We start from the raw sequence: 17,378 nt of genomic DNA, 5'->3' as shown, positions 1-17,378 counted from the left end.
AGAGGAGATAAAGGAGAGATAGGAATGTAGGGAAATACTGAGATACAGAATTGTAAGGAGTCATTTATTCATAGCAAGGAACATGATAGCCACTTAGGGCTTTTAGGTAGAAAGAATACAATAAATGCATCTCCACGCATAACAAACTCACTTTCTTGTGTAATGACCTCAAAATAGCCGTGGAGTCCCTTCTGTTCCTTTACGTGTGCTGCCTTAAATATTACCAGCATCAGATTATTCGTGGACACAAGTGATACCGAGGAATCAGCTGGTTCGCAAGCCCTACAGGGGGGATGAAAAGAGTAATTTGCATCAGCAACAGGTTGTTCCCATTTTGAGTTTCTCCCTGCTGCAGTGCTCATGTACTTTAAAGCCTAGTTAAAAAAATCCATGCATTTAAACACAGAAGTGCCTCTAATTAGACCAGTTAGAAACACCACTGATTTCTATTGACAGAAACTTAGAATGGTGTAGGCTAGAAGACTTGAAAAGTCATTCTGCTCCAAACCCTCTGCTGTGAGCAGGGTTGCCAAGGATCCCATGCAACCCATCCTTGGGATGAGGCATCCACAAACTCTGGGCAGGCTGTGCCAATACCTTATCACTCTTAGAGCAAGAAGTTTCTAACATCTAAGCTAAACATCTCTTTTAGTTTAAAGACATTCCCTCTTGCCCTATCATTATCACACTGTGTAAAAACTTAGTCCCCCTCCTGCTTGTAAGCTCCCTTCAAATACTGGAATGCCCCAGTGAGGTCCCTCTAGAGCCTTCTCTTCTCCAAGATAAAGAAGCCCAACTTAGGTGGAAGACAAGTTCTCTTACAGGAAAAAATTATGACATTTTCTTCCACTTAACATCTGCTTCCCACTGATAAAGAGAAAATTCCATCCATTAATGCACAAACTTTTCATATTTCATTATGCATGTGAAGATGCACTCTATTTGAAAAAATAAAGAAGAATCTGAAGAATACATAATTTCTTTAACGTTTCCACCTCTTTACAGGGATAAAAAAAAAAAGTATTTTTGGCATTGTGTGCATAGCAATAAGAGTATTTTAAACAAAGCAAAAAAAAAAAATCATATGACAAATCCTCAGAAGATTTTCAATGAAATCTTAACGAGAATGTATACTTACCGATACAGTATCTTATGCTTGATTGGCATCAAAGAATCATAAATAGTTAGTGAGTCAGTGATGCAGTTATCTGCTTCAATCTGAAGGGATACTACTGAAAGACGTATAAGATGGCCCACTAATGCTATCAGTTTCAGATAGCAGACTGTTCCCCCAGAGGTAGCATGGATATCCAGAGGAAAATGCTCATGTAGACGATCAGCATGCAGATCATACATACAATTTGTTCCTGTGGAAACATCGCATTTTCAGCGCTGGAAACCTGCTTGAAAACTCTTAAATTCATGCAGAGTACAAAAAAAAAAAAAAAAAAAAAAAAAAAGCCTAAATATAATTTTGAACTAAAGCAATGTAAGAATGTTTGCATGCTTGCATATCCAAACAGGAAAACAAAGTAGTCTGTGCCACTCACTGTTTTTATTCTACTTAAGAGTCTGTGATAAAGGAGAAGTCCATTAATAAAGCTAAAGAACATGGCAAAGAGTACTGTAAATAAATAGCTGTAAGGGTACTCATATAAAAGTTCTGCCATTTTGTCCAGAGTTAACAAAGATCTGCAGACCTCTAAAGGATAAACAACAAACAATTATTCCCTAGGAAATGTTCAGATTCACCCATTAATACAGGTTGGAAGTGATTCTAGAAACACTTTTGTTTAACCTCCTGCACAAAGTAGAGTCAAAATGAATTCAGATCAGGATTTTGTAGTGTCAAGTCTTAAAAACATTTGCAGTATTAGAAGTCACTGTTAGAAAATAAGTGCTATAAAAAATAGACAATACAACTTAGCCTAGACAAACTGTTTTTATTAAAAAACAACTACAACTACAAAAGCACATAACATACATTAGACAAAAATCACCAGAAAGTTACCCTACTTACATACAATTTTCAAACTGAGCTGAATAAAGCAAGGCTTTCAAGTCAAATATATTGAGGTGGTTGTTTCAATTAAATACGGCAGTCCCCATTCAGCAAAATGCTTAGGGATTTTTTTTGTTTGGTCATACCTAGAACTCTTAACATAGCACTTGGAAAGGTGAGAAGGAACAAACAAGCAAATTAGCAAAAATAAAACTCAGTAAATATTTGCATGAATCTCTATCTTCTAAGGAGACAAGTGTCTGAAATAGTTACATTAATGGAACTTCAATTAGAGCACTGTGAAAATTTGCACTCACTCATCAATTCAGATTGAATGCTGGTATTTTAATCACTAGATGTTCAAGACAGGAAGAGGCAGGCCTTGCCCAACTTCCACTTTTTAGTTAAAATCTTGAAACTAACGCTATAAATGCTTGGGAACATTTTGTCAGAATCACATGCCATTCAAGTTCAATTACAGTTATAATAGTTCAACCAAAGCTCTAAATAGTTGTTTCTTGCCTTTTTTTTTTATTTTATTTTATCTCCAGTAACTTTTTTTTTTTTTTTTAATAGTAGTTCTTTCTGCATATTTTCTTGCCCCCTAACACAGCCAGTTTTAAATCAACAGAAATTCCTTAAAATTCTATTACTGTCATTATTGCTACAAAGTGAATTACACTGTGACTAGCTCTTTGCTGGTAAAAAGCACGACACACAGAATTCAGAGCTAGCCCTGGTGCTAGAAGTAATCAGAATCACTGAACCATAGAATGGCTTAGGTTGGAAGGGACCTTAAAGACCATTCAGTTCCACCACCTTGCCACGGGTAGGGCTTCCACACACTGGATCATGTTGCCCAGGGCCACATCCAACCTGGCCTTGAATGCCCCCAGGGATGGGGAAACCACAGTTTCCCTGTGCAGTCTGTACCTCACTGACCTCTGTATGAAAATTTTCCACTTAACGTTTAAACTAAATCTCCTATTTTTAGTTTAAAAATATTCTTCCTTTTGTCCTACCATTATCTTCACATGTAAACAGTTGATATCCCTCCAAAGCTCCCTTCAAGCTCTGGAAGGCCCCAGAGATGTTTCCCCAGACCTTCTCTTCTCCAGACTGAACAATCCCAGCTACTCGAACGTTTCTTCATAGGAGAGATTCTCTTGCTCTCTGATCATCTTTGTGGCCTACTCTGGACCTGCCCCAACTGCTCTATGTCTTTCTTGTGCTGAGAGTCCCAGACTTGGCTGTAGCATTGCAGCTAGGGCCTCACAAGCATAGGTAGAGGTGAAAAATCACCTCCCTCTCTCTGCTGGCCACCCCTCTTTTTATGCAGCCCAGGATACAGATGGCCTTTCAGGCTGCAGGTACATGCTGTTGGCTTGCCTCAAGCTTCTCATCCACCAGGACCCCCAAGTCCTTCTCCACAGGGCTGCTCTCAGCTGGTTCTTCTCTCAGACTGTACACATACTTGCTATTGCCTTGGCCAAAGTGCAACACTTTGCACTTGGCCTTGTTGAACCCCGGTAGGTTCATGTAGGTCCATTTCTCAAGCTTTTCAAGTTCACTCTGGATGGCATCCCTTCCTTCTGTTTTATCAAAGGCACTACTGAGCCTGATGTCATCAAACTTGCTGAGGATGGACTTAATCCCACTTTCATCTTTTCACCATATTCTACAGACCTAAGCAGACATAATCAAGGAAACCTAGCAAATGAAACTGCATCAATACATGATTTTCTGAACTGTCATAGCAATTCATATTGTTGCTCTCCTGCAACTTCACTGATATGAGCACTACTCATAGAAAGCAGTTGTCAGCTATGACAGACAGCACTGTTAGTCTTTGAAAGACATTTAGAACATGGCAGGCCATCCTTTCCCCTTTATGTGAAAGATAATAGGTTAAATCCTAATAAATAAATGAAATTTAAAAGAAACTACTCCTCTGTCCTGGAACACTGAACTGGAAAATGAAATTGCTATGCAAGCGAGCAACAATATATTTCTGTTATGAAATTAAAATGTCCATAAAGAGATGTGCAAAAGAAATATTACAATAAATTGTGAACTTCGGAATTTGAATTACTAAAAAAGGATTTAAGTTTGTTATAGCTAGTTCCAGGATTGACTGTAGTGCACTAATATGACTTGACTGTGAAGGGCAAAACAGAAACCAAAAGATCATCAGATGCTACATTTCTCATAGCAGGAAATCTACTACCAGATTTTTTGGGGGGATAACTGGAAAGATTAATGTCATCAGACAAGGTGTAATGAAACTATCTTAAACAAATGTAAACTCCCAACTATTTGTGTTCAAGAAAGCATCTGGAAATATTAAAGAGAAAGGATACTAAGAAAAAATAATCTGTGGGATTGTGGTGTTTTAGAAGGCAACAATACAATTTAAGCAGGTTGCTCTGAAAGTAACATTTCCTATTTATTACCCTGAAAAATACAACAGATACAAAGAGAGCAATGACACTATTTGATACAGTAAATTCTCAGCTACAAAATGCTGTTTTTCCAACAGAGTCACTACCGTTAGCTATGCATTTTTACCAGTGATGAACAAGAACTTGCATGCTACACTTGTACAAATCTGCATCTGTACAGGTGACCCAGTGTCACCATATGTATCACCTACTGCCTCACTGTGCTCACATCTACTGTTTGGTCTCCATAAATAGTCAGTTAACATTAATGAATGCCAGTGGATGCCACTTTTTTCAGATGGAGGAATTCAATGACATACCTTAGTTTCACACTCACTTCCTGGTCTAGTATTATATATGAAGGCTGGTGATCCTGCTTGCAACGGGGAGGTTGGAGCTTGATGATCCTTGAGGTCCCTTCCAACCCAAGTCATTCTATTCTATGATTCACTGCCAGATCCCATTTTGTCAGACTGCCCCTCTACTGCCATCTCTCACATGGCAAAATGTAAGAGAATACTGACAAGAAGGTTCAGCATCTATTGCCATGCCACCAACATCTGCTTCTGAGTTCGTGGGCCAGTATAATAAAATAGGAAGCATTACTTTCAGAGCAGCCCTTATACAAGTTAATATCTCAAAAATCATAGATACGGAGTGGAATAAAGACCTTAAAAATCAAGAGTGTGATTCGACAACAAGAATAAGCCTGTGTCAAGAGCAAGAGATACCAGCAAGCCCCTGTCTGATTGACAGCTGCCAAATCAAAGACTTAACAGGTAGCTCAAAATTGGTTAGTATATTAATGCTTAGCCTAGCAGTGGTTTTTTCTAAGTATCTACTGCACGTGCTAACGAACAAAGCTGTGACTTACTTTTGAACTCTTCTTGTCTACTTGTAAAGTCTCTGCATACCAGCAAAGAATCTCACAGGGAGGTTTAAAACAATAAATCAGACAGGAATATAAGCAGTGTCTCCCACTACCTACCCTGGCTAAATTGAACTGTTTGGACTAACTTCTGCTGGGGAATTCATTTAAAAGAAAAATGCATCATTAACCTTGGAGAAAAGGGAGTAAGTAGCATAAAGGATAGACAAAAGCTTTGTTTTTGTTCAGGGTAAAAGCTAATACACAGATTTAAATTCAGCACTGCCCAGATTAGAACAGGTTTATATTTTTTTTCAGCACAGAGTAATTAGCAAACAATTGCTAAGTTTATTCTCCACAATGCCACTGATACAGTCAAAATGAAGGCAGATAGTTTCTGTATTCGTCACATGCAAAACTCTTGGTCACTCTAATAGCAAGTAAGCAAGAAATGCCAGTGCTGAATTTAACCCTTTTAAAGTTTAAATTAATACTGAGAAGTACCTTTGAGTCTTAAGACATGAATTAGAACTCATTATCTACCTCTGCCAGGAAGCTGCCAAAATGGTGAATTACCTGTTCCTGTTGTCGACCAGTAATCTGACCGAAGACCTGCTGCACAGAAGAAAGGTCAGTCGGGGAGGTTTATTCACATAAAGCTTGATCTGTCCTTTGTTCACAGAGCTAAAAATCTTAACCTACAGTGAAACTAATTACATTAAACAGGATCTTGAATTCTTCCCTGCTAATTTCTTCCCTAAACAGGAATGGCATAGTGTATACAAGTTGCTTAATGAATAGGCAGCTTTATAATATATATGTATACTGTTTATTTAACTCTAATACAGCTGTGAAAAAAAAAAAGTCTCATTTTCAGTGGAGTGGGTTGAAGTTTGATCCTTGAATAAAAAGAGACCCATCACCTTTTGACACCTTCCAAGTCATAGCCTAAGCCAAACCTAAGCTGGCTGCAAGGTGTCAGGCTTAGCTCCAGAATTAGAAGATAAACACTCCAAGTACAGAAAGGAGTGCTTTTGTACCTTAATTTGACTTCCAATCTTTTCTTTTCTACACCACCAGCCCCTCTCCCCCCATGAGAAGCACAGGATAGAAATGTTGGTATATTTATAGAACCTGTAAAAGAACCTGTAAAAAGTAAAAAAAAAAAAAAGTGCCCCTTCAAGGACAGGGACATGTACTAATACTAACCACTTAGTACAATGGAGTCCATGTCAACTGCAAGGTCCTGAAGAGTTCCCACTGAGGTCCGGTTAACGATGCTGGTCTGAATAGAATCCTTTAAAATGGCAGCCACACAGTCCTCACACAGTGCTTGGCCTTTCGCCTGCGGTACCACAAATACGATCCAGAAGTGAATAAGAAGGCCTCCATTATTGTTGTTACTGAAATAAGAAGGTCCTACAGATTATTACCACATTAAAAGTTTCCTGAAGGCTAGACTCTTAACACAAGCTTCTTTTGAACGACATGGCTTATTTACAAATTGTCTTGTTGGTTTGATACAATGAATGTTTTCTTTTCTGAAGAAAGGAGCCCCAAAATTCACATCTTATGCCCAGTTGAGGATCTTCACTAGGATGATTTTCTGGCTTTCGTGGTTTGCCAAAAATGTCATAACTACTGGAGTAAGAACTGGATTACCTCCTAAAAATTGTAACAGAAATGGTACAGTTGCCATCTCCAGAAATGCAGAACTCTGCATCTCACTGCATCTTGTGTACCGAGTACTGCAGTGAGCGAGAACCAATTTCTACACTACTTAGGTAATACTTTAGATTCTAAATACAGTCACATCAATCTTTGCCTATTAGACGAGAAGAAAATTCCTTAAATCAAACCATACGCCAGAAACTCCTGTTCCAAAACTGTTCTTAGCTCAAGAGGATTGAGATACTTAATCCATTCACATCAACTGCACTTTTAATACTAAAGTAAACATACTTTATCACAGCAAAGAATTTTGCAAAATAATCTCCTGCAAAGGATGCAAAGGCATCAGTGAGTACAAAATAATTTAATATCAATAGCACCTATAAAATACATCAAACTCCGCAATGTAAATAATATTGAGTTTCCTTGTAACAGCACGTTAGAGTGGCTAAACATGAGGGCATTGATGACTTATCAGCCAAAGCATCACCATACTTCTTCAGGGACATTATTTCTGTGTAACTTAATTAACCTTAAGTTTCCATTTACCCTGCAGAAAACAAACTGTTGAAGTGACTTTAGTTTGCCCTTACTTGCATGAAAGCAACTGGGCAGGTTATACTTATATTTTGCTATCACTACAAGTGATTACCAGAATGATTAAATTATAGCAACCAAAAACAGGCTTCTCTTCTAGGCTCACTGTATCATGTATTATTCAGCAAAAATATGAATGCATTAGCCACAGTTTTACCTGACTTCTGTAACAGTGGACTGCTTATAAAATTTGGAGAAAGAGGAGGTCGTGTAAACCAAGTTCATCTGAAAGAGAAAGTATTAAGCTGATAAAGATAATATAGCATTTCAAAAAAAAAAAAAAAAAAAAAAAAACCAGACATATCTAGAGATATTCTAGGTCTAGATTTTCCCAGGAATATCCTCTTTTTCACCAAGAATAAAAAAAATCAGCACACATATCCAGACATACAGCAATAGACATTGACAGATTGGCTCTGCAATGCACCAATATGAAGTCCAGTATTAACAGGAACATCATATCTCCTGTACAAGGCCAGCTGATGTGTACAGCAAACACTTTTCCCAAACAAAAAGAGTTTTGAAAAGGGTGCACGTTCTTTGCTCCAAAAGTTCCAAACACAAAGTCCTTATCTCTCCAAAATACAAAACCTTTACTGCCAATCTTCAGGAAAACAATAAGGAAAAAAAACTTAAAAAACTTTCAGGAAAACACTCATAACTTGCACGTTACCACTAAGATGCAGTGAACAGTATACAACATATATATTTATTTTTACAGAATTACGAAAAGATTGAGGTTTGAAGCCTCTGAAAATCATCTAGTCCAACCTCCTTAAAGCAGCATCAACAACTGCTCAGGGCCACAACCAGTTGTTTTTATATCTCCAAGAATAGAGACCCCACAATCTCTCTGGACCACCTGAACACCTTCACCAGAAAACAGTGTTTTTTGTTTGGTTGCTCTGTTCCTTATCCCAATATTAACGGGGCATTTTCTCTATTAGCAGCTTAGCATTAACGTATTTCTTTCCAATATACAGTACAATATACATGGAGAAGGAAAAACTGCCATTTCATGCTGTGGGACTGCTTTTGGGGAAAGTATGCTCCCAGTTCTACCCAGTTCTTCTTCAGCTAAGAGTGTGATGATACCACATTACTTCATTCCTCTTGTTGAAGGAGGCACACTGCTAATACCACCAGGTGGCACATACCTCAAGCTGTTCAGACCCTATCCTGCAGCTTAATCGTTAACATTAATATCCAAGGGACTAATAAGGTGGGTTTTTTTTTTTTTTTTTTTTGAGGCAAAGCCTGTGAAAGTCATATTACTGTTATCTCCTAACTTTTGGTGTTTGACACAAGATGACTGAACAATTCTTTTAAGGGCCTAATTAAAATAGGTGGAGCTCAATCTTTCTCCAGATTAGGTTGCAAGGGATTTTATTCACTGCTGTTACTATCAAAGGGGAAACGATCCTATCTTGAGAGGTTCTTTAGCTGCTGTTCTGGGGATCTCAGACCCATGAATCATAAACAAAGGAGTTTCAGTGACAAATAGCAAACACAAACCTCACAAACTCAAATCCCCTGCATCCCTACCAGCCTTTTTAGCCACTAGTCAGGTAACAAGATGCATTGTATCAGTAGTGCAAAATCCTATCAGTGAGTTCAAGCAAAGTTTAGAGACAAGAAATAATTTCCAAGTTATGTTCAAGTACAAGGTGGTGACACTGCCAGTTCACCCGCTTATCTGTCACCTCCCCCTGCTGAAATAGCAGCAAGATAAGCCAGGACAAGAGCAAGATGTAGGGCCTAAAGAAGGTTGGAGCTGCTCCCTTGTGGGTGGGAAAAGGCAATACCTGCACAGCTCCATCTCTGCCCTGAAAGCACTTCAACAGACATCGACATGCACGATAAGAAAAATAACTTCCTTTCAAGCCTTTCATGACAGCTTCTAGGGGGAAAAAATGTCATCCCTCTTATCAAAGATAGAACAGGAAAACATGACCATGAGTTCATATTATAAGATAGCAAAAACTTAGCAATTACTCAGAAATCTCATTTGCATTGACTTTGTTTACTTGTTTTAGGTTTTGTTTTGTTTTTTTAATAAGTGCTTTAATGCTTTTGTGGACAGTGCTGCATTACTAGACTGTAATATTTTTTCCCTGTCCACACTACATGTCTTTAAAGGTAAATTTGCTTGTAATTAAGATGCACACCTCCCCTTTCCAGCTGTAAAGCAGTTCTAACTGTATACCTACAACACTGAGCACTCCTGCTGTGACTGATCGAGGCATTTGGGAAGAATAATGCTCTTTAAATATCTGGTATCAGAAAGAAATGTAAATGTAAACGTGTATGAAAGTTCTAGTGTAACTGTAGATGCTCTGAGGCAGAAGACTGGCAGCAGATTCCAATTTGAATGCAAAAGACCTTATCAACGTCTTGAAAGTGGCAATTAAGTTTTGAAGGGTTTATGCAGAGTTCTGTTCACAGACTCAGATCTGTGGGGGACAATATGCAAAATTTTTAGTAAACGTAAATGTCAAACAGACCTCTCCAAAGTTTGACAATAACAAGCTATAAGCAGCTAGTTCCTTTCTGCCTCCAGACAGCCACCTTTGCAGTCTTCTGAGGGAGGAAAAAAAACCAAAGAAGCAGAATACCACACCAGACTGAATGGCACCTGAAACTTCCACCTCCTGTTTACAGCTCTAGTTCCTGCTACTTGTTGCTAGCCAAACAGCCCACTCATCTTACCACACGCTGGACGTTCTGTGCCACAGAGAGAAATTCTTTTGACTCCTTCTGCCTATATTCAGGGAGAAACTCTATGTTGGCAACACGGAACAACCCAACAAAGTACAACGCATCTTTGTTTTCTGCCTGAACTGCAAGAAAGAAAGAAAACAAACTAGTTATTCTTTAAATAACACATAAATGCTAAACTAAGTCCACCCATTCAGGCCTAAGGCAGAGAGATCTACCAAATTAACACTACATTTTCATAGCCAGTTGATTTAGATGACTGCTACGATATGAAGGTTAATTAAGAACCTGCTTTGTGCACACAATATAAGATACAGTGGTATGAATGAACAAGCATAATAAAGGCAATGTCAACATCCATATCCTGGAGTGTCCCTAAGGAACCTTAGGCAGTACTAGTGCCAAGGCTTTCAATGTCCACATCAAGCACAAAGGCAGCACTCCACAGGAACTATCATTTCTTTTCTTGTCCTGTCCAGTGTTTTTACAGATCATGAAAAAGTATTTCCTTCGTACATTTTCCTCCTTCTTTAAACCTATTCCGCATAAGGAACAAAAAATTTACCTGGCCTCCAGCAGGCCTAGAAACACAGTGGAAGTCACAATTCATGAGGAATCAAATTATCATAACTATATGCACAATTAGCTAGCACACAAGAAACGCTTTATATAGCCCTTGATAAAAGACAAAGCACAATATCTAAACCAATAGCTGTGAATTTACAAACATAACAGCAGGCAATCATATGAAGTTCTAACAAAGGTATTCAAAATTCTTCCATGTCCCATTTAAATAAGATTCATGAGGGTTGATTTGTTTGTTCTGTTCTTTAAGAAAGAGCCTTCAAGACAAGGGAGATCCTACAAACACTGAAGGTGTTATTAGTGACTCTTGAAAGAAGACTGAGCTTTCTGCAACTCACCAATGAAGAGCCACAGTAAAGTCCAGGTCACAACTCCTAAAACAAATAGAATGAGGGTAAAAAGAATTATTTGGTTTTGAAAATTCCACAGCATCTTTTCTTTTTTCTTCAGCTTGCCATGTTTTTTCCTCGCCAGAATCCTCTTTACCAACTTGTCTTCCACAGATACCATTTGGACTGAGATGTTGGCTACCTAAAATAAGGTGAGAGACAACAAGCAAATGTGAAAGTATTTAAATGATAAAAACCTAGAACAGAAGCTCACATACAGTCATCTGTGTATAATCAAAGAATATTAAGATGTTATAATTACAAAATAAACAAGAGAGTTTGGCAAAGCAGATTACGATAACAAAAAGAGAATAGATAGAAAGCTTACCCATATCCTAGTCTCACTTACAAAACTCCAGCAGATTGGATCTCCAGAAGAGATCCTTCCCCACTGGTAGCCAGCTCTTAAATAGGTCTAGAAGAGGTGCAGCCAGGCTCCACCCCTTCCGGCAGCACAGGAGAATTGCCTTCACCTGTGCTCCTCTGGCTGACTCATGGCTCGCCTCAGGTGATCAATCAGAGGCTCAGGCTGTGACTCAGCAGTTCCCATACGATCTGTTACTGCACATACAAAACCATTATTAATGCAGCTTCAGTTTAAATTGCAGTCAGGAAGCAAGGTTGTTTTTTTTTCTAGACAATTGCAGAGGAAATGTAAAAACACAATGGTCCCTAGGATAACAGCTTACTATGCAATAGGAATCCAGAATTAACCATCTGAACAAACGTTTATAACCTTGTGCATCTCCTGTTAGTGTAAATTAGCCCTCTTTTTTTCTAAAAAGCTGGCAAACTTGAATTACCTTTTATTGGTTTAAACTGTTGTGTATACACAGACAAGTACTGCAGAACAGCAGCTTTCCACTGGCAACTTGCTGACATAACTTAGCAAGTGGTCTTACTACCCAAACATTCACTAGGGTGATGCAAATTTGGTGCAAAATCAGGCACACATTTAGTCATTCATTCCTCCCTTTGCATGAAATAGAAGGGAATAGTTACTAAGGTGTTCAAATAGTCTGTCCTTTTCCCAGTACTATGCTTGTCATTTCCCTGCTAAGGAACCAGGAGACAGATGCATGCACACTATCCTTGCTTCCTCCCAAGCCTATGGTCAAAGCATCACTGCTCTTCCAAAAATAAAGCACACTTTCTTCTCAGACCATGGCTATTCCTATAGTAGCTTCCTTTCAGGATGCAAAATCATGGGTTTGGGCAGCCTCTTCCTGCATATCCAGCTTCCTTTAAGAAATTCTCCCCAGTGAACAGGAGGAAACAACAGAATCCTTGTTGAGATAGAACCTAAACAAGGTTATTATCTGGATCTGCAGCCCCGTAAAAGATTTTTTTTTTGAACTACAGTTCCAGTTGTCCCAAACTATTCAGAATATCTCCTGACTGTCTTAACTCAGTTTGAAAGACTAGTATGTGACCATACCTGCATTTACTGGAGCAGTTTCTATTCCCTACATTATTCATCATTTTGTCTGTTCTTTCGATGAAAAAGCCTGAGGGAGTGCTTGGTACAAATGGATTCTCCATGCAAAAAAATCAATGCATGTAAGCCTACAAATACTGTCTATCAATAGGTGCATGCACAGCAAGAGCTGTCAGGGAAAATCTGTGGGATTTCATAAAATTCCTGCCAGGAGAGCTCTTGCAAATATTTCCTAACAACATCAGGTGAAGGTTCAACTATCTTTCCATGTTGACTCATTGTCTTACCCACACAGAGATTAGCTGGCAAGTTCCTGGGCCATTTGAGACCTTAAAAACTGAGTGCGTTGGGTATGAATATAAATAGGGCCACAATACCTAGCTAAATCTAGAATTTTAACTACAGAAAAACTTACGTTTGCTTTTTAAATCACAACTATAAGTTACATAATATTGCCACATAATAGAGAAGATTCAAGAAACATCTCAAAAATATGTTGTGCTTGTGAGAGGGAGGCACTCACAAGGATGCCTTGGAAAGCTGTGGGATCTCCTTGAGAGAGGCATTAACAAACTCCTGTCAAAAGTTTGCAGCAAGAGCTTTTTGTGGGAAGACTTGTATGAAGTGCACCACAGATTGTGGATCAAAAGACCTGGTTCAAGATTTCATGTGTACAGAGATGAACTTCACCACTGCAAATACAAGGGAAAAGCTCATTTTTGGATGTGGTCTTTCAGAACAGCTGAATTTTCATGACCATTTTCAAAGTGCATTTCCCTCACTCTTCAGCCAATTTTATGCTATGTGTAGGCTGGAACGCACTCAGAGTTGCACCACCTCCCAGCTATTCAAATCAGGAATGTGTCTTGACGTGACCCAGTGACAACCATCGCATTGTTTGCTCAGGTGCAGATAGGCTACCTCTGCTGAGGTACAGACTACTCAAGTACAATAGGAGAGCTCACAGCAGAACAGATACGTATATATCAGCACAGGCTGATAAATCTTCTGCAAATTGAGCTGTTCCCAGTGCTGAATAGGCCTCCGTAGCCTCTGCAGGGTTATAAGGAATAGGCAGTGAGGAGACAGACTGCAACAAGCTTCTAGGCTACTTGCCATCGTTTAATTCTTCACAGGCCTCTCAAAAGGTGCAGTACAAGAATATGTGGACTATCGTAGAATAGAAGATGTAGGCACAAGGCTCATTCTTCAACACTACCAACTGTATTTCACCGGAGGAGGCACCTATCCAACAACTGCACTCCAAATTATCAACATGGGTTGCTACATTAATTCAGTGACTACAAAAACTGTATGTCTTTGGAGCTTGACATCCAGGAAGTGCTAGGCATAAATACTAGCCATTTGCAAAAGCCATTTGTGATATGATCTGAAATAAGTTTTTGTTTCCTTCTGCCTAATGCTATCAGAGCCACATCTGAAGTACTGCTCCCATCAGTACAAAATAGATGTTAATAAACTAGAAGGGTCTTTAGCTTGTACCATGAAAATCTGAGAGCTGTAAGTAAAATCAGTGTAAGTAATGCTAGTCATATATTTCCCTGTCTTAAGTGTCTTACTATTTCCCTGTCTTAAGTGTCTTACAGAGAACACACAGCCACACTTCTTTCTGTGATGCACAATGAAGAGACAGCTGCAGCAGTCACCTGTGGAAGCAGGGGAAATTCCATCTGGATACACCAAAAATAAAGCATTTCTCCTTAAAGGCTGCACATCCCTGGAGTTATTCCAAACTCAGTGGGACTGGGCCCCAGGAAATCTGTTCTGCTTTGATCTGTTTGAAAATAGCATTTGGTAGGTCACCTTCAGAAACTGTCACCATCCTACACTTGTCTGATTCCCTGATATTATGTCCTAGCAATGCTTTAGATGAGAGAACTCTGTATACCCAAACAGACAGAAGCAAAGACTCATCATGACAAAAGTCCTGCCAGACCCACAGTCAAACACAACAGCTAGCCACCTTTGATTGCAGAGTTGAGAATGTACACAAGGGAGTTAAAGAAATGAGTAAGTTTAATACTGGAATAAATAGACCCAGTAGTATACTTTATAATTTCCTCAAAGAAAATGTGAAAAAACTTAACTGAACGAGTCCTGGCCTATATCTTCTGTTTAGTATAATACCAGTACTTATTTTCCATTTTCTCAAAAAGGACAAATTTGCCTGTTGTATTTGTAAGGCCTTATTGAGCACAATTTAATGTAAGATAAACACAATTTGCCTGTTTTTTTTGTTTTAAGCTTTGTTCTGTCCTGTAAAGTTCAGTTACACTCTCAGATGTTCACTAGGACAACTTAACACGGGTCAACAATGTTTAAGATCTGAAATTTGAGTCATTTTATAGATCAGTGAGTACACTTGCTGCTTTTATCATGTTTCCCCCCAAGAAAAAATTGTACTAAAATCTTGACATTTCATTCTTGTTCATATCTGTCGACCAAACCAGGCAGATTTATTTTTAAAAAATAGAAACAGAAATCCCTGTCAAGGATCAATAGAAATTACATGGGGTTGATGTCACTGGAATATGAGTATACACTGGGAACAGTTTATATCTTCATCTACTGTAATGGTAATCTTATTTTTTAAAAGATGCACTTCATGTATCAAGGCTTTTACAGCAGAGTTTACTGTTTCAGAATTCAGAGCAGTATTGAATGCTGTGCTCTACATTTTAAATATTTCCCTAGGTTAAATTAGTTTATCATAAACTGTTTGTAAGAAGGAAGATAGTAGCGAAGTTAAGCTGTTATCTTCCCTGAACAGGGATCACAATTATTAATTCATCTCTCTGCTGCTGCAGCTTACTTTCCGAATTCTAGAAGTGTTTTCCAGCTAAAATTGCAATTTGACTATCACTGAATTATTTATTAACTTCTTTGTCATGAGTAATCCTCTTCTGTATCACCTCAGGGGACAAAAAACAAAACAAAACACAAACACTTCACTTAATCTAATGCTTATTTTCTTGTCTAGAAATAGATTTGTTTTTGGAAAACATGCTGCCATGTTACTATTATAAGCTATTCACGTTGTTACTTTAACAATCCCATTATTTCAGCTGTCTGAAAGTATATGTTATTAACAATTGGAAGATAATACAAACATACATGGACTTTTAGAGATTAAGCTATAAAATGTAAAGGTGGAGGAAATCTTGGAATGTCAAGATTAGTGCTTGAGAATTAGATCATAACAGATCTAATAGATGCCAAGAAGTATATGAAATAAAGAATGCTTAAGACAACCTACTTACACTTAGGTCATCTTCAGGCTTAGCTGCTGGGTGATCAATTCTTTCATCCATTCCAACAAAATTAGTTTTATTGCTTGTCTCAGCTCAGAAAGCCTTGCACTTTTTCCCCAGGCTCTGCTTCTCCTTCTGAAGCTGAGGACAGCTAACAGCGACGACCAGGACCAAAAGAGGCATCAATTTACTTTGATGAGTTTCCAGTTGTAATCTCATCTGCCTTGTTGCTCATTTGTGAATATTAGAAGGATGCTATCAAGTAACTTCAGACATCAGTCTGAATATAACAGGCTTTTCATAGTCTTTTTTTTTTTTTTTTTAAGCTGAAATAGACTTCAGCTTGTTAACACATCAAATCAGAGTGCTGAAATCTACGCATCATTAGAATCTAACAAAATCAGTTGCCATGAACAATAAAAACCATACCAAATAAAATGCAAATGAAAGAAAAATTACACAAGTACAAAGAAGGGGAAAAGTAAGCATCTTGAGTAAAGAGGGCTTCAAGTAGCAAATGACCATTACAAACAAAAATAGCATTCTGACTCAGAATTTCATAAGGTACCTTTTGAAGACTCAAAATTAGTTACTTTATTGTAACCTAGAAATAAGCATATTTTATATTGTTAAAATTGATAGTTTCAAACTGAGACTCCTTTTTTGTAATGAGAGGCATGAAGTCACTTGTACCATAATAGTAGCATCCTATTTTCTTCGGTAATTAAATATTTATAGAAGATGTAAAACAGTACTTTCTTCAATGAATACTAACTATAGAGCTGTCTGTGCTTTTAAGTGATTAACAGTTTTAATGCCTTCCTTGGGTCAAGTTCAGAAATGGCATTGGAGAAGGGCAACTTTATTTTATTTTTTAAGAAGTACACATTCTCTGAATTTATCACTGAATATATCAAGCCTACACTAAACATCACGAAAACATTAGCAACATAATAATGGAGAGATATAGGATAGATAGAAAAGATGCAGCCAGACCTCATAACAATCTCCAAGGAAAATCTACGCTCCATCGCTGTAACTAGCAATAGAATTCTTCAAATATGGGCCTATGGGTCAAGAAATCCTACAATTACATGAAGTGTTTGTAAATTAAGATATTTTGTCTATAGGTTAGTCTTGGCTTATGCCTTGAAGCACAGTATCAGTGTCTTCAATATCTGTTTTTTGTTATTTCTGCTAGAACTGCAATGTATTTTATCCATATAATGTCACACCACAAGCTCCGGGCCTCATTAACACTTCAGTAACATAGACAAATATATATATATATGTGCACATTACTATATATAATTGCTTGCTCCCATCTCCCACTTATTTTTTAATTATTTAAATTACACTTAATTTTGCCAGAACTAGAGTAGGATATGTAGATACGT

The 17,378-nt window shown here is 38.0% G+C and overlaps 1 protein-coding gene across 4 annotated transcripts in view; it reads right to left on the bottom strand.

Annotated features, from left to right (window-relative positions):
- Positions 1 to 16,126, bottom strand: part of TMPRSS7 (transmembrane serine protease 7) — a 30,648-nt gene extending 14,522 nt beyond the window's left edge. The window contains exons 1-8 of one of the 4 annotated variants that reach the window (XM_052705419.1): positions 15,991 to 16,126; positions 11,221 to 11,413; positions 10,289 to 10,419; positions 7,737 to 7,804; positions 6,521 to 6,714; positions 5,888 to 5,926; positions 1,139 to 1,367; positions 152 to 282 (exon numbers count right to left, since the gene is read on the bottom strand). In XM_052705419.1, coding sequence (XP_052561379.1) covers positions 152 to 282; positions 1,139 to 1,367; positions 5,888 to 5,926; positions 6,521 to 6,714; positions 7,737 to 7,804; positions 10,289 to 10,419; positions 11,221 to 11,413; positions 15,991 to 16,041 — 1,036 coding nt within the window. In that variant the 5' untranslated portion in view covers positions 16,042 to 16,126. Of the gene's footprint in view, positions 1 to 151; positions 283 to 1,138; positions 1,368 to 5,887; positions 5,927 to 6,520; positions 6,715 to 7,736; positions 7,805 to 10,288; positions 10,420 to 11,220; positions 11,414 to 15,990 lie in introns of those variants that run through there. The other 3 variants (XM_052705424.1, XM_052705428.1, XM_052705436.1) reach the window with 3 other exon arrangements.
- Positions 16,127 to 17,378: the final 1,252 nt, after the last annotated feature.

The sequence above is a fragment of the Tympanuchus pallidicinctus genome, unplaced genomic scaffold, assembly GCF_026119805.1.
Source record: "Tympanuchus pallidicinctus isolate F22 unplaced genomic scaffold, pur_lepc_1.0 scaffold10, whole genome shotgun sequence".
Lineage (NCBI taxonomy): Eukaryota > Metazoa > Chordata > Aves > Galliformes > Phasianidae > Tympanuchus > Tympanuchus pallidicinctus.
This window is presented reverse-complemented; position numbering and strand designations above follow the sequence as displayed.